Source organism: Homalodisca vitripennis, chromosome 7 (assembly GCF_021130785.1).
Source record: "Homalodisca vitripennis isolate AUS2020 chromosome 7, UT_GWSS_2.1, whole genome shotgun sequence".
Taxonomy (NCBI): Eukaryota; Metazoa; Arthropoda; class Insecta; order Hemiptera; family Cicadellidae; genus Homalodisca; species Homalodisca vitripennis.
In genome coordinates this window covers 124,461,439-124,482,666 of record NC_060213.1, presented here as the reverse complement: position 1 = coordinate 124,482,666, position 21,228 = coordinate 124,461,439, and the positions used below count along the sequence as shown (strand labels likewise).

At 32.8% G+C, this 21,228-nt stretch overlaps 1 protein-coding gene across 2 annotated transcripts; it reads left to right on the top strand.

Annotated features, from left to right (window-relative positions):
• Positions 1-4,690: 4,690 nt before the first annotated feature.
• Positions 4,691-20,943, top strand: LOC124366255 (60S ribosomal protein L17). Of its 2 annotated transcripts, none has more exons than XM_046822652.1 (5): positions 4,691-4,800; positions 13,614-13,696; positions 14,963-15,097; positions 18,835-19,030; positions 20,760-20,943. In XM_046822652.1, exons 2-5 carry the CDS (start codon positions 13,616-13,618, stop codon positions 20,903-20,905), a joined length of 558 nt encoding a protein of 185 aa, XP_046678608.1. In that variant the 5' UTR covers positions 4,691-4,800; positions 13,614-13,615; the 3' UTR covers positions 20,906-20,943. The 2 variants fall into 2 exon arrangements, with proteins under 2 accessions (XP_046678608.1, XP_046678607.1); XM_046822651.1 differs by having other exon boundaries at positions 4,782-4,847.
• Positions 20,944-21,228: the final 285 nt, after the last annotated feature.

Here is a 21,228-nt window from a genome sequence, read left to right as displayed (position 1 = left end):
TAGAATAGAACAGGTTTATTTTATAAAATCTTAAGGTTGTATTGATTTTACATTGGGTTTTCATCGTAGGGTTCATTATCTCTTAAAATGTTAATAATATGTTATAATTAATTGTAGTACGGTATTGATATTATATTGCTATAATTAACTATTTCATTTTAGATGAAAATAATATAGGTTCACTATGAGATGAATTTTTGCAAGTATGGAGGAATATGTGAATAATTTTTGGGCCACCTTTTTATTAATCTACGTTTTCGGATTCTTTTCAGTAAGAATACCTTTCCCAATCAGTCCATTAAAAATCTTAAATAGGTCGAGCCAAGAATAAAATGTAATTTTTAATTTAGACGTTGCACAAGTCCTATATCTCAAGAAAGGTCTGGTCTTATAAAAATAGAGATGGATTGAAGATTATACAAGTTACAATATAAATATATAATAATTAAGCTTTAAACACTGTTTGTAGAATTTATTTGTACAATGTACATTTCGAACTCAACGAATTCATCATCAGGTACATGTAGGTTAAGGTTTTTTTTTTTTTTTTTTTTTTTTTTTTTTTTTTTTTTTTTTTTTTTTTTATTATTATCTAAATGCCTTACGGTAAATGAAGTAAACAAATAATTGAAACGAAATTGTCATATGTTCTTAACTACCTTGGTGGCTAAATGGAAGATACAATTATTATTTTAAAAACACCAGGCTGTTAAGTGCATAAACCGGATTAAAGCACTTGTTCGAGTGATAGTTATTTTGTAAATATATTGTTGTATTTTCGTATATCTACATGTGTGTTTTGTTTCGAAATTTTGAAATTCACAAATGATTTTAAAATCTACATATAATAATTATTGGATTGCCAACACAATACCATGAAAGTATATGTTCCTACAAGGAACATTCCAGAACTGACCCAGCCACCTCAGAATAAAAGGCTATTGTAATTGTTTAAAACGTTGACATCATTTGTAATCATGATGATTATAAATAAAGATAATTCTGATTGTGTTTCTATCTACCCCCAACATACAGTTGATGGGAGAAGAGTCAAGCCAGGTAAAAAATAGTACGAGTGAATCCACAGGAAACCTTCTATCATGTTTCTCCTTAAAGTGAGTAAAGACAATAATATAGTGTTAACTGCTATTTATTAAACCAGCTATACGAGTATACCATAATATGCTGCCATTTTTTGTTGACTCGAGCCGTATGATTTTCCATTCTATCTTGGCATGTATTGCTTCATAATAATGCATAATATTATATAGCTTAGACAAATCATATAGTAACAAATTAAAACGTTTGCATACTTGTATTGAGTACAGAAATTTATAACAAGGTTGACTGGCGTGATAAGGGGGATGACGTGACCTTCAATCAAGAAAAAGTGGCGAGGTAAACCGAGCCCATATGTATTCAAAAATAATCCCCGTAGCCTGGATAGCCCTCCTTGTAAGCTGAGAGCTACATCTATAAACCAAGACCTGTTTGATATGTATACATTTATATAAATCTATCAAATAGTTTCACCTTGTGGTTATATTAATATGATTTAGGAAAACGCCACATATTTGTACTGCAATTCACTCTATACTATTGCATTAAATCTATTAGGGCTAATTTATCTAACATAAGATTATAAACTGCAAGACTCTATAATATACGCATTCAGTGGACTAGTAATCTTCAAGACATTAGAATTAAGGGAGGTAAAATTAAACTGCTTCTGCATGACGAGATATTTCGTCAGTGTCCCGCAATGGGTATTAAATATAGCCTATATATTTAGAATTTTCCTATAACTTAACTCACATACAAAACGGAACTTAAGAGATAAAATTTTGTATGCTACTAAGTTTTTAATTTTTGAAGCATTGTATAATTAATAGACTAAATTAGCATAAGACTATGTTATATAAAAAGGCGAAATTAAAAATGTTTTATGTAATGAAAAGGTTCAATTTACAAGGGATTTCATACAGAAAATCCGGAAGAAAGTTTTGACGTCATATTTTTAGTAGTTTATTCCTTTACAGCCAGAATCTGAAAACCGATAGATACATTTAGCAGTATATTAAACAGTAAGGAACAACCCCTATAAGTACACAACACAATGAATTAAATCAGCGAATTAAGTCTTTACTATTTGCAGTAGTTTCTATTCAGTCCTCGATCTTCACTTTGACATAATTGTCGTGCTTATCTTATATCTGTATTTTTCGTTTATTTCACAAAATTCTACTCAAACATTACATACCGATGGCATTTTTCTATTCTTATTTATTATTTGAATTTTACTTTTACTTTTTCCTCGAGTATCATTTCACGATACTAAACGAATTAAAGTTTGAATGATCGATTGTAAGATAAGGTATTATGAAGGAGTATCTACTCAGAACTAAAAATTCGGTATTATACACAGTGTTCAACTGTATAATAGCGTCATTAGGATCAGTTTTTACAGATATATATCTCTAAGTAATGACTTACTATTTGGAAACATACATGTACTAAAATATTCTACAGTCAGGTAGCCGTAATAGTACGGTTAAAATATTCCTGAACGCTGCAGGGGCAGCTAATCATAAGAAGAGTTTTCACGCCTTTTTTGATAGCGTTTACGGCACTTTCGGCCTTGAAGGAGTCATGTAGAGCATTAATAACCTTAGTGCCACTGATAAGGAAACTTATGCAATGCTTAGAAGTTTAGATGCTGTTAAACTGCCTATAATTATAACGAATTGGTGTTTTTGTTACGTGTAACAATACAAAGTGTTTTCGCATAGGTCAAAATGTAAATGGACGGAAGGTAAGAATGTGGGAATCAGTAAAGATTGACCTGCAGGAAGACCGGCGAGGTTTCCCGAATGTTGCTCTCAACGCCCTCTTTGAAGTTCGAATATTGGCGTAGTGCGTTAACATTCAAATCGCCAAATGGCCATAGCATAAGACAGGCACGGATATATCAACCCATAGTGTGTGCTAAGCGAATTTCAAGGGAACGAAATGCAATATAAAATAGTAGGAAGGCAGTGCAGCACTTCATTATATATAAATTTCCAAAGTTAATTCATTAAATTTCCAAAGTTAATTTTTCGTGGCTTGAAGCCAGATTTTTCTTAATATTCCAAATTGGCTTGCATGAAATGTGATGTGATGTTCTACACCACGTAGTTTTTACATGGCAGTAGTTTTTGACCATCCAAGCCGTGGTATATAAAAACGCAAAAAATAATTATAGATACACACACACACACACACACACACACACACACACACACACACACACACACACACACACACACACACACACACACACACACACACACACACATATATATATATATATATACCAATTTAAGGTTGTTTCGTACTCCTTTCAAGGCATCCCTTTCAGTTGATATTAAATTGAGATTTTGTCTATTATACAAAAAAACCACAAGAGAGTGCAGTTGAGGGAGGAGCCTATTTTGCCCGTGACCTTGGAGCGGCCAACGAGAAACTGAGCGACGTTGCCAAACTTGTTCCCCGCTGTAACCACAAGCCGCGCGAGTCCAGCGTTCTTAAAATACTTAACCGTTACGCTCGAAAGAAATGTTAGAGCTGTCTTGAATTAATTAACTACGTATTACTAAATGTAATTTTTACGGTCATTTAAAAAAAAAGTACATCTCTGTAGCTTATTTCCATGTTGAGTTAAATGGATTGAAATACATTATTGTATTATATTACTCATATACGAAGATCGTAGGATTAAAATCTTTAGCAGAAATATAAATTAAAAAGAAAACATAAAAATACCGCAAAAACGTTAATTTCCCGTTAATATTCCGTGAAAATGAAGAAGACCCGAGGTTTTGGCTACGATATTGCCGCCTGAGAGCGAATAAATAATATACAAGTGCGAAGGTAAGAATATTATTAAATCAATCATGCTTTTTAACGTATTTCATTTTAAAATAGTAGGCCCTAAAAGCTATTTAGTGGAAAATTAAATTATTTCAAATTTTAAAAATATAATTGTTCCATAATTTTAAAATTGATTATATTGTTATATTTTTTTAATTATTTTTAATCAAGCAACACGTCATGCAGTGTCCAATATAAGCAACATGTATATTAATTTTGTGTGTGTTTAGTAATCGTTTAAAATCACTGAAAAGATTGTTGTATCGTATGGAAATAAGCAAGTACTTTACTCTGACTAACTGACGGGACGATTTGTTTGTTTTAATCGATAGTTAGTTTGTAATAACATTAATAAACTATACAAGTAATTTAAATACAATATAGCTGTCAACACATTTTAAATATTGTTTTTCAATTATACTGATAAGTTTTAAATGTTCAGTATCAGTGTTAGTTGTGACAGCGCAGCGGTTTATCAGCCACAATGCGCCAGCCGTGCCGGGCGGCAGCGGCAGTTGTGTGGCAACGTCGCGCAGGACAGTCCATTCTAATTGGTCGCCGCCAACTGCACTCTCTGGTGGTTCCTTGTATAATATACATATAAGTATTACTTTTATGTGCAATTTTTGAACTGTATAGTTGTAAAGCCGTAGTAGTACAGTTTAACACTGTATACATTAAGAAAAAGATTAATGGACTAACTGAAAATTTACGACACACATCACCATTGAATTATAATATTCTTTCGTTATAAAAAGAGCCTTGATATAGTACTTTAAATATTTTAAAGGGATTTGTGTGTTGCTTGCAACAGGAAAAAGGTAAGGCCTTGAAATTTGGTGTGCAACGATCGAAGCTCTTCCGGTTACTCTCTTTCTATTCCATCAGGTTAGTGTGGTTAAATTTCGTTGAATTTATCTGTAATAATCTTATTAGTAAGTATTATAATTACTATTTACTTGGACACGTTTTTCATTATGTTTAATTATTAATTCATTTATGTGCTTAATTTCATGATATTTTACAGATCGGTGGAAAATAATAAACTGAAGTGTTATAGGTTATGGTAGTTCTTGCAGTTTTCTGGTGGTATTACATTATGCTATTACTATTATTATTGCATTGGTATTTTTTAAGAGTATACAGCACATTATTCTTTTCATCGGTATTATTGAATTATACCCAATAATTTAATCCTCAACAAAACAATTCTTTATTCCATTTGGAAGCTTTACTCAAACAATGACATCTTTTTTATCTCAATTTGGTTGTTTTGTGTTATTTGTCAAGCTTATTTATTTATCTCAACGGCAAACGCCAATTTTATACATTAATAACAAAAAATAATTATGGACAAGATGTACTAATGTTTACTTAGGAGCTAACAAGAGAGAGAGCAAATAGTAACATACAAGGAGGCGTGAAGTGTATCATCTAAAGACAACTGAGTCTGTTGATTAAAGTATGGCTTAAAGGTGCAAACACTGAGTAGTGGGCATCTGGAATTGGTGTAGGGCATGCTGGTGGTTTTTTATACCTATTTTTTGTTTCTAAATACATAGCCTACTCTTACCAACCATATTTTAGGCTGCAGTTCTATATCGGGCCACCAAAACAAATTACCATTATCAAAATAAAAATTATTAATTAAAGAAATGACTTATTTCATCACATAAAAACACGATTTAAATTTTATATTTGTTTACATTCTAAAATATTGGTAAAATACATAGTATAGGCTATTAGAAAACAATAACTTATTTAATTATAGTTAGCCAATATACATTTTTCAAAATGTGTAGCCTATTTACGGGGAGAATAATAAGTGGTCTACACTTGTTATTCGGTTGTTAAATCGAATGATTCTGTATATTATCTAACTTTGATATTATATAATAACTGAGTAACAATGTGGATAACGGCTGAATCAGCAAATCAAAATTTTAACGCTATTAATGTATTCTGCTCGTCTTCCTGAACAAAAATATATATAATTTTAGGGGATGGAAATCCCAAATAACTTTTGTTTTTCAATAAATGGAACATGTAAATTTGAGGTTATATATATATATATATATATATATATATATATATATATGTATTGCGCTTCTTGTTACCTAATTTTTATTTTTAGTGTTAAACCCTAGAACTGGCGGTCATTTCATCCTGTAGTGTCGGGCTGTTTTGGAGCTTCGCGCAAGGTTTTTTTAAAAAAAATTATTAAAAATATAAAATAAAAGCAATATAAATAAGAGTATATATTTTTGTGTTCAGAATTAAACGTAGAATTGCACTATATTGTAAAATTAACCATCAAAAATTTTCTAATAAACACTTTTTTTAATCAAATATAAAATTTACGAAAAATATTTCTTAAATTTGGGGGGGACCATAAGTTTACCTAGCAAATGAAGTTATAGTGAGAAATATTTATAAGTGAGATAGCCATTCTGTGTCAAATTTTATCTAGTTTCAGAAAAACATAAACATTATACACATATTATGAAAGCATCATAAAGCTATAGAACAAAAAGCAGCGATGCGTATAAATTCTGAAAATCGGGTGTACACGTAAGACTTTGGTAAAACAAGTTTTTCAAATACATTTATCTATGAATACATGTTATTTTGCATATTTTATTACTTAGAATAAAATAGAATATACAGTAGTAATGAAATAATTACCATAAATTATTTTTTGAAAAGTAAAAAAAAGTTAAATTTTGCCATTATTCAAAAATTTTGCGAAAAATTTTCATTCAGCAAAATATAAAATAGTAGTTTCTAAAGCTTGTACTATATCAAAATTTATAAATTTATGGTTTATAATAGGAAATATTATGTAGTTAGAAAACTATAAATATAACTAAAGATATTAAAAAAATAGAGAATAACCCAAACAGTTATTATATATAACCAAAGAAATTACAGGAAATATATATTTTATTGTGAAAACTATCTATTTACCAAAAATAAATAGTACTTCAGAGCTGAAAAGAGTGCTATAAATAACGTTTAGTAAGTGAAAACAATAACAAACTATGTAAAATGAATTTTAGCCAAGTCATTTTGCCATAGCCTACACAAAGCCGGTAATTTCTCAAACATATTTCAGTAAATAGAAATTGATTTATTCTAAAATATATATGTTTACACTACTACGACATCAAACAACACACTACACATTAAATACGACACTAAAACTAGCGTAAAACTATTAAAACTTACAAATATCCACAGCTCGGCACGAAAGTGATACAGAACGGCAGCGGCAATATGGCGGTCACAACAAACGGCGTCGCGTTTTCTTTTACGTTCAAAATAACAAGCTTGCTACGTCATAACCATAATACAAAGAGGAATAAAACTCATCTGTTCCTTAGCATTTTTCTTCCCGAATCCAATGGTGCATGAATTATATCGATACGTTACCGGAGTATATTATAAAAAGTAATTATAGGAGGGAATGTTTGATCGACAAAATTTTGACGGTTAACACCACAAAAGCGGCATTAACCGACATAATTATGTCGATTAACAGTTCTAGGGTTAACTGGTCCTGTGATCAGAAAATTTTAGTGAGTATTTGTGAGGTTAAAGGCCGACCTAGCAAATTACGAATTTGACGTTATTAACGTATTCTGCTTATCCTCCTGAACAAAAATATATGTGGTTTTAAAGGGTGCAAATGACAAATAGCATGGTTTTAGGGCGTATCTTCATAAATAGTTAAGATTTCAATATTTTTATGTTCTGCTTGTGGGCCGTGTGTCTCGATATCTGTTATCTAAGCACTAGGCTGTGGTCTAGTGCTTCACAAGATATCATGTACTGTAGTTCGGATTGAGTGAGTGCTTGTCAATCATGGATCAACCATCCACTAGTTCGACGAATCATAGTGAATTGTGTTTCAGAGTGTTTTGTCGGCCATGTTAGGAGTTTACGTTTTGACCGAAACAAAATTATTTCCTTTTAATGGTGTTCTCTATTACTGTCCATTTATATATTGATATTGGGTTTATAGGCCTGCATGATTTATTACGTTTTTACACCTTACATAAATTTCTTTGCATCAATTTATATTTCTTATTATTAAATAGGGGTAGACATTAAATAAGTGGTCTACACTCAGTATTCAGTTGTTTTCCTCGAATTTATTAATTGCTTTTATAAAATTAACAGTTTGTAATTACAATTGTAAATTAAAATATGATCAACTTATTATTAAATTATAATAATATTTTAACCTGGAAGCGTCTATCAGAAATTCTAAAGTGCGGACTGATTTTTGTTGCTTTTACAGGGTCTCTGTAAATTTCGTACAAAGTCTTATATATAGTATATGTATAATAATATTTTTGTTAAGAATCAGAATAAATCTATATAGGTTTGAAGTAAAAATATATTTATAATTTAAGCGATAAAATTTAATTTGGCAGACTACCTAGTATACTTAAATTCATAGGGATATTTTGTTTAAAACACTTATCCTAGCTGTTAAAACAGATATAAACAATACAATTAATACTCACTTTTAGAATAAGACACATAGTTTTTTGTTGATTGGTTATTTGGTCTGTTATAAATTTGTACCCATATTTTATTATATAAAAGAAGAGATTTTATATCATCTGTTAAATGTTTTTTGTTATTTTTGTCGTAACAGTACAATATGGCTACTGTTGGATTGCTGCCTCTAGAATACAAACATGGACTAAACATTGAGGCATTTGAAAAAATTATTACAAGGCACATCATTGCAAGCCTGATCGTATGGACAGTTACCTTACCCCACTTCACCTTGCGGGGTTTCCACATTCTCGTATCATCTGATTCTCAGTATGAGGTATCTTGATGACTTTGTTCCGGTTGTTTTGTTTTTTGGTGTTTGGTTATTCAAATGTTTTTACCTTTTTAATAATTTTTTTCCCACGTCCTGTGCCATAGTGTAACACGTGTTAAATCGTGAAGGTAAAGGATTCAGGAAGGTAGATGAAAAGTTAAGATGAGCAGTATCGATTGCTCGGTCGTTGAATTCAGTTGATTATCCTATCACTACTTATTCTTCCATTACAGCTGGCAACATCGCGCCACAACCCAGGCTTGCATTGGTATGTCTCATAATATAATAAATGATCATCAAAGAGCACAGCAAAGTATTTAGTAATTTATTTTTACTTTTGCTATATGCCTAATAGCCTATTGACTATACAATGCTTACAAAATTGAAAACTATGATTAAAAAAAAGTTTTATCCCTGAGTTCTGTTTTGTACGTGGTTTAAATTATAGGAAAATTTTCAATATATAGGCTGTATTTAATTCCCATTGTGGGTCATTGATGAAATATCTCGTTATACAGAGAAGCAGTTGAATTTTATCACCGTAATTGTAAAATATCTTGTAGACTATGTGATACTACTACATCATACTAGCTTACTAAATGCTTTTATCATCAGTATTTGATTAGTGTTCTCAAAGACGTTTGTAAATACTGTTGAAGTTGAAGAATCAGCTGTATTTAATGTCTGCTGTATGGTGCTAAACATATCTATTCTTTTTCTCAGTTATTTTAAACCAAAAATAGCTAGTTCCAAATTTTACATTATCGGTGGTGTGTGTTATTTATTATTATAATGCTGTGTACAAGTAGGCTGTTGAGTATAAACACCAGGCACTTCTATGCGATGGGGGACATTATGTTCAGCTGCAGACCCGAAAATTAATTTGTGCTCTCTGGGGCATGCCCGGCCAAACAAATCAATCTAAATTGAGTTAAAGGTTCATTATGTGAAAAATTGATTCCATAACGCATACAGTATTTGTCTAATAGTATACTGAAATTGAAGCCGAAATGTTAAATTCGTTTAAATATCACAAGAAAACAAACATTCAATAAATACAATATCTGTGATAGCGTTTGTAGCCTCCAGTTTACACGAGAAACATCTTGATAATGAGAATATTGATTGTTCGTCTTAACAACCATATAGCATGAGATTAAATACAAACAATATGTAATTCTTCAAACGTTACATCTAGTTAACATAAACAAGTCTAAGTATGCTTATATTTGCTATTGCCACTTAAACAAAACCTACATCAGTACATAGCAGCACATGCTACTTTAGGTTAGAAAAAACTAGATTTTTCGTAATGGTTTTACTACACTAGTTATATGTAGTCTAAATGCCAAGTGTTATCGCTATCCTTTATGGGTTGAATTGATTTTGTTATTGCTCTTAGGAGGAGCTGGTGAGTGTAGCATTGTTGATCAGGTGATGGGAATAGTTAGGGTGATTGTTAGCATTGGGTATACTGTTCCGCGCAGATGATGAATTTTGGATCAACTTTGTATCAACATTTCAGAACATGTACTCTAGGCTTACATAAGAACTGTGTTTAAGATGAATTTTACAGGGTGTCCAGCAGCCTTGAAAATCGGGAAGATCGGGAATTATGCTTGAATTTTACCTGCCTTGAATAGGGCGGGAATTATGCTTGTATTTTGTAGAAAATCGGGAGTTTTGGTTTTTGTTTTAACACCGCTGCCGTTACTAATGCAAGGCGCCCACTGCGACCGTCCCGGCCTTTTTGTGAAGTCGAAATACACGCAATTAAATGGACACCCACCAACTGCGACCGGCCCGGCCTCGGTCGGCTCTTCGGGTGCCGTTTGGGCCGAATTTTCCCGGGCTGGACCGGACCAGTCGCAGTGGGCGGGTGTCCATTTGATTACGTGTATTTCGACTTCACAAAAAGGCCGGGCCGGCCGCAGTGGGCGGTGCTAGGCTGGAGTGAACCCGGCCCGGCCGCAGTGGACGGTGCTAGGCCGGAGTGAACCCGGCCTGGCCTTTTTGTGAAGTCGAAATACACGCAATCAAATGGACACTCACCAATTGCGACCGGTCCGGTCCAGCCCAGCCCAGACCGGTCGCAGTGGGCGGGTTTCCCTTTGATCGTACGCATTTTGACAGAGTATAAAAGTCCGGGCTGGGATGGACCGGGCCGGTCGCAGTGGGCGCCGTGCTTAACACGAATGAAGATATTGAAGCAACAGTTCGATTATGTTCACATCAATGTGAAATTGACAGAATACAAAGGAAATTTGGAAGTAACTCGCTCTCGTTGCAGTTAACGTAGCGCCAAAAATGGCGTTGTAGTAGGTTTGACGAGAGATGGCATTTATATGCTTGATGTTAAAGTACTAATTTGAAGAGTGGCTAAATAACCTACGCGACTATATATTGTATTTATAATATTCGCATGTTGACGAGGTTGGCAATTCTTTTGAAACATAGTGATGAATATTAAATGTTTCAATTTAAGGTAATCGAAAAACGTGATCATGTGATCAATTATGGTGTTCAATAGATTGCCTATAGGATTTATTTTAAATTTATTTGAGATATATAATTAATACAACACTTTTTTAGTAATCTAGTGTTTATTTACCTTTGCTGTACTATTAATGGTTGTTATCATTTAACTTATTGTCAATAGCCTTATTTGTTTAAATTAATTTGTGCAATGAGTAAAGGTGCAATACATCGTTAGTAATGCAATTGTTACAGTTTTATAACGTTCACACATATTTTCTAAAGAGAGTAAAACTTTTTTTGTGACTTATTTATTTTTTAACACAAAATAAATTGTAAAAAGGGTTCAACAATTGAATAGCCCATGTTTTGGACTTAATGAGTTTAATCCTTTTTTACAAAATGAATTAATATATTTTTATTTATTTTTACAGTTATTTTGTTTTTATGAAACTTAATTCACCAAAAACTAACCTAACCCTCAACTGGTTTAGAATAGTATTGGGTTTGATGTTGAAAGTGTAAGTAAAACTTCTTTAACTTTAAAGTAAAACTGTTTCTTTACTATCCTGTGTTTTTGAGGGTTTGTTTTCAGACTTCAAATAAAAAATCGAAATCATTTGGAAACCTATTTGGATATTAAAATGTATTTGTAACAAACTGTTACAATATAAACATTAAATTAGGCTTTGGTACTTTATCATAATTTTTTATTGACCTACAACGTTTTTTTACTATTTTCTTTTAATAGTAACATTACGCTGAAATTCATTTTAAACTAAATTAAATGCCACATTAAGCACAGTATTGTTTAAATAATTAAATAAACATATTTTATAGGTACGATTACAGTTTAAAGTTTTTGAACACAAGGAAGTTCAATTATAAGTTATAGGTTATGAAAAAAAAAACCTCATTTACTGTAGATTTTTCAACAACGAATTATAAAATGTTGTTAATAATGTATAAGGACATTAGTAATTTAAACAGAGGGCCTTTGAGCATCGTCTAAAATGAAGGTATGTATTCTTTTAAGCAGTTATTTTAAAATATCACAATGCTGTTATTAGGCCGTACATATTTGAGAAATCTTTATTGTTACATGGAAAGTAAACACTATTTCGTGACTTGATTTTGGCTTGTAAAATTGTTAGTTACCGATAAAGAGCCAAAAGTAAACTGCGAGTATAGCCTTGAATTTTATAATTTTGAGCCTTGAAAACCTTGAAATGTACTTGAATTTTAGATTTGGTCATTACTGGACACCCTGATTTTAAAAACTTAAGTATAAAGTTTTAACCCATTGCGGATTGTATTGTTTTGGCGCGCGGGCACCAGCGGGCACGAATTAATTTACAGCAGCGGCTGCACGAATAGCAATGGTGCGCCACATCGTATCGCTCGCTATTGTATACTAGAAAATTCAGCTGTGAAGGTTCAGATGGAACATAAGCCTATTGGGGTATCCATGATGTAGGAACAATAACACACGAGCAAGGTTCCAGGGTGGCAGGGATGATGTCTGAATCATAGTCTAAATAAAGCGGCTCGGGCGAAGCGATTACAACATCCGGGCCATTGTCTAAACTAAACCCGCCAATATGTACGTCTGCATCGATTAGTTGTGTCACTAACCTAAAAAGAAAGTATTATAATAACAATTGAGGAAAACACCCAATCAGAAACGCTAAAAAGCAGAGAGTAAACTCATATGAATGATTTTTCAACTTCGACATAAAGCTGCCATCTGTAGGATACATATAAAACTTTTGAAAACTCTAAACATAGACCGTTGTTAAACACTCTTAGTTGACAAGTGAAGACGGTCGCCCGATCTATCAGACACTAATAAAACTATTTGGAGGGAAACTTAAAAGCAGATCGCTTTTGCGACTTGAGCTCGTCATCGTGCCCTTAGGTCCGGCCGCTGCGTGACGAGCCCAGCTCGTCAGTGATCTGCAATGGGTTAAGGCGACACAAAAATATTAAGAGCATCAAATAAGAAAAATGTAGTCAACAAAATCCTCTGTAATGATGGTTGAGCTCAATATTTTGGCCATCTGTGCTACAGCTAGAACACTCCTGTGTGTAAAGGAATGTATTTATTTATTCACATTCTAACGGTTTAACCAATTTAACAAGACTTTTGCGTTTGGAATATATTAACTAATCAAGATATATATGCCGATATTACAAATACCTAGATGACAGCTTTTGCATAAGATAATAAGATGCTTCTGTCGAGAGAAAAAAAATATAGAAGACTGTGTTTAAAGTTAGAAGGTAGAATTAATCATCTCGATGGATTTTTTGTTAGATGCAACAAACACAATTCAGTGAATACTCAATTTTGTGTGACTTTATGAATGTATGTGTCCTGCAGGTATGGCGCGGTACTCGCATGAACCAGACAACGCCACCAAGTCGTGCAAGGCACGCGGCTCAAATCTCAGGGTGCACTTTAAGGTAATTATCATAAAAGTGTTAAGTACTGTTGGTTTCTATAAGGTTAAGATTAAACCATTTTTAGCTATGTTTTCTATATTGAATTCATATAGGCTAGTAGCATAGAGAACATAATACACTCAATTCCATAACTATATCTAGCTTGTTCCTTTGTTGGTTTAACCCTCCAACTGGTGACCAACGGCACAGACGTTCATTAATACCGCTTGTGAACTGATAAAGACGGCACAACCGTTGGTCAATTTTCCACTATTATTATATGAAAGCCGTTTTAAGTTATAGAGACAACTTACACCAGTTGAATCCTCTACTCATAAATACCAATTCATTTGATATAGTTTGCATTTATAATATTACTCGTTATCAGCTGATAACGATCTGATGGACTATGCAGTTGGTGACGCGCTTCACGGTCTTGACGTTCTTTGTTGCAACTAGGTTATTATGTAGGCTAGTTGTTTATGACTGATTGTTATTTTGTGAAATGGGGAATCCCTGTTGTTCAAGTGATATACATGAACTATTGATTTAAACATTAGTTCTGATGATGTGAAAAGTGACATCGTCAAATGAAGTGCACGGTGATATTTCTTTGTCAGATTTGTTGTTGGGTAGTCTGGATGACTATGGTGAAATGTGAGTTGAGTTGTGAACAAATCAATAGTGATAGTGACAACAATTCATCATTATCTGATATTTCTCATGCCCTAAGAATTAATGAAATCCCTGTATGGATACACATACTGCAAAAAAAGTAGTAAATACTTTACATTTTTATCAAAAATTTTGTTGTTGTAAATAAGTGTATATATGTTAATAATCTTTTTGTTCACTGCAAAACTGTGTATATTTTGTATATTACAGTATCTTACGATATCAAGTCATGTGAAGCTAGGCCTACATGGAGTGAAACTTAGAAAACAAAATTTACAATACACATTTTTCAATTTCTGTACAAATAATAAAACAATACTATAGTAAGTGCATATTTCTATTATTTTACGTTTTTCTCTGGTTAATACACACACATATATATTACTTAGCATTTAACATTATATTGGTAGGCAATAGTTATTATAACAAGTCTACTTATACTAGTTCTATTATCATGTTACTTTAACATTGATTGATCTGGGTTTAAGAATTTAATAGTTTCTGGTCTGTAAGCCCTTGATTGATTAATACATTTCCATAATTTTAAATATGAAATAAGCTATCTAGTCTACCAAAATTCACCATAATTGATGTTTATTTCTATAATTGCAGAACACCCGTGAAACAGCAAAGGCTATCGGCAAGATGCCCCTGAGAAGAGCTGTGCGTTATCTGAAGAACGTGACAGACAAGAAAGAATGTGTTCCGTTCAGGAGGTTTAACGGTGGCGTAGGACGCTGTGCACAGGTAATAACACTGAACTACGCAAAAACTCAAAAGTGACAGTTTTACAGCTAATCTTAATAATTTAGTGTCTGTCGATTACCTTAATTGTTACACAGGATAAGTAAATGCCAAACATTCTTAAGGGGTAAAGTTTTTGAAAAATATACGTCAAGGATGTGATTCATCCTATTGAGAGTATTACGTGTAAAAAATAGTTTTACATAAAGAAGCGAGAAATTTAGACTGTAATTGTGTACCTCTGAAGAATCTTTTCAAATTATGTCCTCTTCTAGCTCGGATTGGTGCGTTAGACTCGCTTTCGTTAAAAAATAAAGATAATCAGTGAAGTGAATGAAATTAATACTTACTTTGTTACTCTGATTTTGAAGCAATTATTTTGTTTTATGTGAATAAACATGAAAGAGCTATCAAATTACAGTAAGTACATGCTTCAAATATCCTTCACCCTGTAGTATTTGCTCTACGTTCATGTGAGTAAAACTCAACTTCTACATTGCTCTAGTGACTGCTTCATATTAAGCCAGTCTTAGGTGCAATCAGCATCATGAAGCTTTCCATGCACATTCAGGAGCATATAATTGTATTGTGAGTGTCATCATGTTACTGGTAAGCAACTTGTAGGGTTTGAGGATGAAAGCGTTTTTACTGCTGAGTTTTTGCCCGAAGGTGATGAAACACGAGAATGAGCTTTTACACCATAGGAGAACTGAAAACTTTTCAGTGTCATATGGATGTTCTGTTAAAAGACAAACAGACAGTGTTCTATTTATAGAACAGTTTTCCAGAGCACTATCAGGATCTCAAGCCTCATTACTTCATAAAGTCTTCTGTCCCATTGGGCAAATAGGCAGTTTATCACAGTTTGTGCTCAGTATAGTGTGATAACATGTTTTGAAGATTTTAAAAGAATGCCAGTACAGAAAAAAATCAGTAACTTTTACAGACATCAGTAGTAGTAGTCTTTTACATGGTTAGGTCTATAAATGCTGGGCTTTTCTGATTCAAAATTGTTTTGCAAAAACTTATTATATAAATATTATGTAAACTTATATAAAAGATATTATTACTGAAGTATCTCGTAACACTACACTTACTTTTGTTTAGTGTTGTAATAGAGTAAGGTAATGTCAAAATTTAATAAATTAATTCAGTGTTATGAAAAGAAATGAGGGAAATATCTCTACCAAAAATATAATAAATTCGAGATCTCTGCAACGGAACTGAAAACTCAATAACCTAGCAAAAGTAGGTTAATCTAAGAACAGAAATTTATAATATACAACGAAAAAATCCAACGTTAGTAAACAGTGGAATCTGACAAAGAAAACTTCATTAGATTATGTCATTGATTACTGATGTACAATATTCAATAATATGTAAAATAAAAATCAGTAAACAGTTGTACAAAGTTGTTTAAGTTTAAATTGCAGAAAATTAAACAGATCATGAATACTGACTCTGAAGGCAACAGGTTTTTCCGGACATTTGCCATCGTTCAGTGAAACAATAAATCAGTAACACTACGTTTCTAAAAAATAACCTTCAAACAAAGAATACTGACTCTTTATAAAACGCTGATGTAAAAAAAATCAGACAGTAAAAGGTTTTAAAACAGTTTTGGGAATTAAAAATAAAAAATTTTCCAAGCTAATCTAGAATTTGTTATAGCAGAATCTTGAGAATTAGGAAGTAGCCTCTTCATTAGGAGGAGATGTAGACAGATTAAGTATACAGAATTTTTCCTGTATCAGGAAGGGACGACTGAATTTCAAGAAAAGTTTGGGAGGGGTGAAATAACGTATTAGATTCATTATTGACTGAGCATTAGCAAAGCCTATCATTCAAGGACCTGGTAGAGTTTTGATTCAGTCTGTAATGAAATTTCATTTCTATATAGACAACACCAAGCTAGATGATGGATGACTGTTCATATTCCTCCATGGATTTGGATGAGCATTAGTGAAAACTCATTGAAGGGGATATATTGAAAACGAATTGGGCTATGGACTTGAAGTTGGATAAAACTTGACTTGTACCTTTGAAAGATTCTTGTCTTTTCAGTGAACATATCTCATCTGTCAGGAAGATGCGATACACGGTCTGGTATAATTTGTTGTCATTACTTGAGAAAATGATCCATCTCAATCTAATGATGCGGTCAAAACAGGGTTTTATGTTTTAATTTCAGTTATTTTGTCATAAATAAATGGATACTACGTAGTATTGAAGAACCTGACAGAATATAATTTGTCTTTACCGGACTGACTTGTTTCCTAGATAAGTCAAATGATTACTCATAGCTCAAAATATGCTCATCAATAGTGGAAAGTTACAGGTTGTACATGAAAGGAACATAGAGTGATGAGGCATTTGGACAATTAGCTGACTAACTTTGCTACTTTTTGATCCCACAAACAACAAGCTGGCTCAAGAGGCATGTATGTCCAAAACCTTTCTATCAAGAGTTAATACTCAAGCAGACAAATGACAGAATTTTAAGAGGGACCTGTCAGGTCATTAATAAAGTTGACACCTTTAATCAATCATTGACGAAGAAAAATGTTATGGCAGTGCTCAAGGCAACTTTAGAGGACAGAACTCAATGGCCGCATCTATTTTGTCTTATTAGATAAATAACACTTTGAGCTAAGTTATGTAATAGTTGTCAGGGAAGTTTAACTTTGCTGGCAGATGGGCAGGGGATGTTGAGTTGTAAGTAATCAGGTATTTGGAGTAAATAAACCATCATTACTAAATCGGTCTACATGTCGGTTGCTAACTAACTCAGCTGCAACCTGCAGTCAGTACACAGATTATAGGTAAATTTCAAAATCTATGAACTGAATGGTGGTTGGTTGAACTATCTTTTTCTGATGTAAAGTTGGCAACACTTCATGTGTAACAAACTTTAACACATAGTGTAGCTGTGGTAGGAAGTGTTGATTCAATATTAATGCAGAGTACAGCTCCGTTATACCTTCCGTTTAGTGCAGGATCTCTTCCGCTTAATGCAGCATCTGAAGAGGTCCAAAAAAAGTCGGTGGCGAAGTAGCTGAAAACGAACTCTTTGCATTATTCCGACATTAGAGACACCCAGACTACAAATAATGTAGTCTAGATGAAGAGGTCTTCTCATTGTCTCATCAGGTGTATTACGATATTTCAGAATCTATCTTTTGTCTGATGTAAAGTTGGTAACACTTTGTGTGTAACAAACTTGATCATAACGTAGCTATGGTGGGAAGGGTTGATTCAATACGAATGTTGAGTTTAGCTCCAGTTCACCTGTTTTGACCTTACCCGCGCAGACTTGACTCCTGGTATCTGGGAGTTATCCATCTGAAGAGATCCAAAAAGGTCTGTGACGAAGAAGCTCAAAACAAACTCTTTGCATTGTTTTGACATCAGAGTTGCAGACTATAAAAAAAATGTAATCTAGGTAAAATGGTCCGTCATTTAATATTTGCAGTCCCAGAAAAACAGAGCATTCTCCATTGCATAGTTAATATCCTAAGATGTGACACTTATGCACTGTTCAAGATCATGCACGTCTATTCAGAAGCAATTGAAAACAAGATACATCACTGTTACCATAGGTGTTATTACATTAATTATAATTTAATATTTATTGAAATTAAACACATTTAAATACTGTTGGGATAAAAAAATTGGTCAGAGTAAGGTTAGATTTCAGTAGACTCACAATTGTGTTTTTAGCAAGCATTTGTTTTTCTCAGGCCAAGCAGTGGGGTACCACTCAGGGACGTTGGCCCAAGAAATCGGCAGAATTCCTCCTGCAGTTGCTGAAGAACGCAGAATCCAACGCTGACTACAAGGGACTCGACGTGGACCGCCTGGTCATCGACCACATCCAGGTCAACAGAGCCCCTTGCCTCAGGCGAAGGACTTACAGAGCTCACGGACGAATTAACCGTAAGTTTATTCTAATACTTGTTTAAACATTCTTTTATATAAACTTCTGGTACTACATTATTGTAGAAAAAATTATCTATGAATTTCTTTTACTGGTCGTTTAGTAAATGCTTTATTAGGTCAACACTTGTGTCATGTTTTCAAAACTTATAACAATATAATTATAAAAAAATGTGTTTTGCACTTATAATTTAAGAATATTAATGTTTTCAACCACATTATTTCTTAATTGTCAAGTTATGTTTATACCACCAACGATCATTAGTGCTTGTGTTATTTATTTTCTTATGCGTGGCCAGTTGTTGCCTCTTTGTTTTGTGCCACAATTGTTTGTATTGCCATTGTTACTTACTTGGTTGTGCTATTTATTGTTGTTTGTATTCTGTGCGGCTGCAATGTACATTGTTTGTAGCACTACGCCTTATTTCAATTGTATCCTGTTGTCGCTTAAACAGATAAAAATCAGTCCTAGGCGATCTATTTTTGTGGATGAATTTTCATGTTTAACACTTTGAGTGCTGGCCCTAAATAACATGTAGGGTAGAATGCTGGGTGTTTTTAGTGGTTTTCAAAAATTTATTAAAAAAAAAGTATTTAAGGTATAAGAAAAATACTTACATGCCTTAATTCAGCTTACTTTCGTCTTTCTTCTAACGTGAGATTGTTATTATTTTTTTCCACATAAAAAATTGAAAAACATATATTAAAGAAAAAAAATTTTTTTTTTATACAGTTTTTTATCTAACAAACTAAACTAAGCATATATACAATTATTTACAAGGACCCATTTACAAATATAATCTGTCCTTTGAATAATACAAATCATGTTTTTATGTTTTGTAGTTTTTTGACAAAAAAACTATGCCGACATATTGATGCGTCGGCATCACTTTTGCCGTCAGTACTGTTTTCAGCATCTGTAACATAATAATATGCTATGTAAAATATGAATATATTTTCATTTTATTCATATGAATAGAATATTAGTTGAATAAAGTTAATTTATTATAATACAAATTATAGTTTGATTCACGAAAACAATAACATAACCAAACTTTTAGACTGATGTTTATGCGATAAATAGACTTATTCTTACCTGAAATATATGTCTCATCTTCTTCCATGAAATCAGGATCGATGTCAGAATCATCAAAAATACTATCAACACCAATAAAACTATCTTAATCTAATACATCACTGATCGCAACGTCGTTCAAGCTGCGAGACTCCATGATTGCGACATCGACTGCCGGCTGCAACGAACAAAGTCAGCGGCACGTAAACAAAGCGACCGAAGTTGCTTTGTCGAGCTCATTCAATACATCTGACGCTTTCTAGCGGTGAATTGTGTTACTAAAAACCCAAATAACATTGTAGAGTAGGCAAACCCCGTTTAAATACGGACAATGTAATATAATACCAATTGAAATGACAACCACGTAAAACTACGGGATTAGCATTCTTCGGAAGTTTTGCTGTTCCGTAAAATTAGGGGATTAGCACTCTTAAGTGTTAAGGAAGAATCTACCTATCCGAGGAATAATTTTTAGTTTAATGAAAAAAACATTAGGCTTGGTAAAAATAATCCATCCTAGAATTTTTTTAAATTGAAGTCTGATTCTTCTTACTTAAGTCAAGATTTGTTTCCTTTTATGACTTCCTGTAAATTTCCTGTAGATACAGCGGTCATATAAGTACAGCGAGATTATTTGATGGTTTTGTGTTTCAGCTTACATGAGCTCACCCTGTCACATTGAGGTCGTCCTTACAGAAAAGGAAGAAGTGGTAGCCAAGGCAACAGAAGAGGAGCCTGCAAAGAAGAAGGTCTCCAAGAAGAAGTTGGCTCGCCAGAAGGAGAAGATGATGAGGGATTAGAGTGTCTAATGCCATTTTTAATAAATGTTACAATTTAACATTTTCTCTTGAGTTTATTTCCTCTTTCGTTATCAAAAACGTCCCATTAATATGTAATAACTTAGTGTAGAAATGGTTTTGTAAACTTTACTCCATTATCCATTTGTTTAGTCAGTTCAGTTTAAAATTTTGGATTGAGATAAAGTAGATTCACAAAATTAGGAGACGACTTCCAGATCAAAGAGTTTATTATAAAGATGACAAACCAACCAGTAGAGCTACAATAACAGGAGTTATATTATAATAATTTATCTTATTTATTATATTATAATAATTTATCTTAT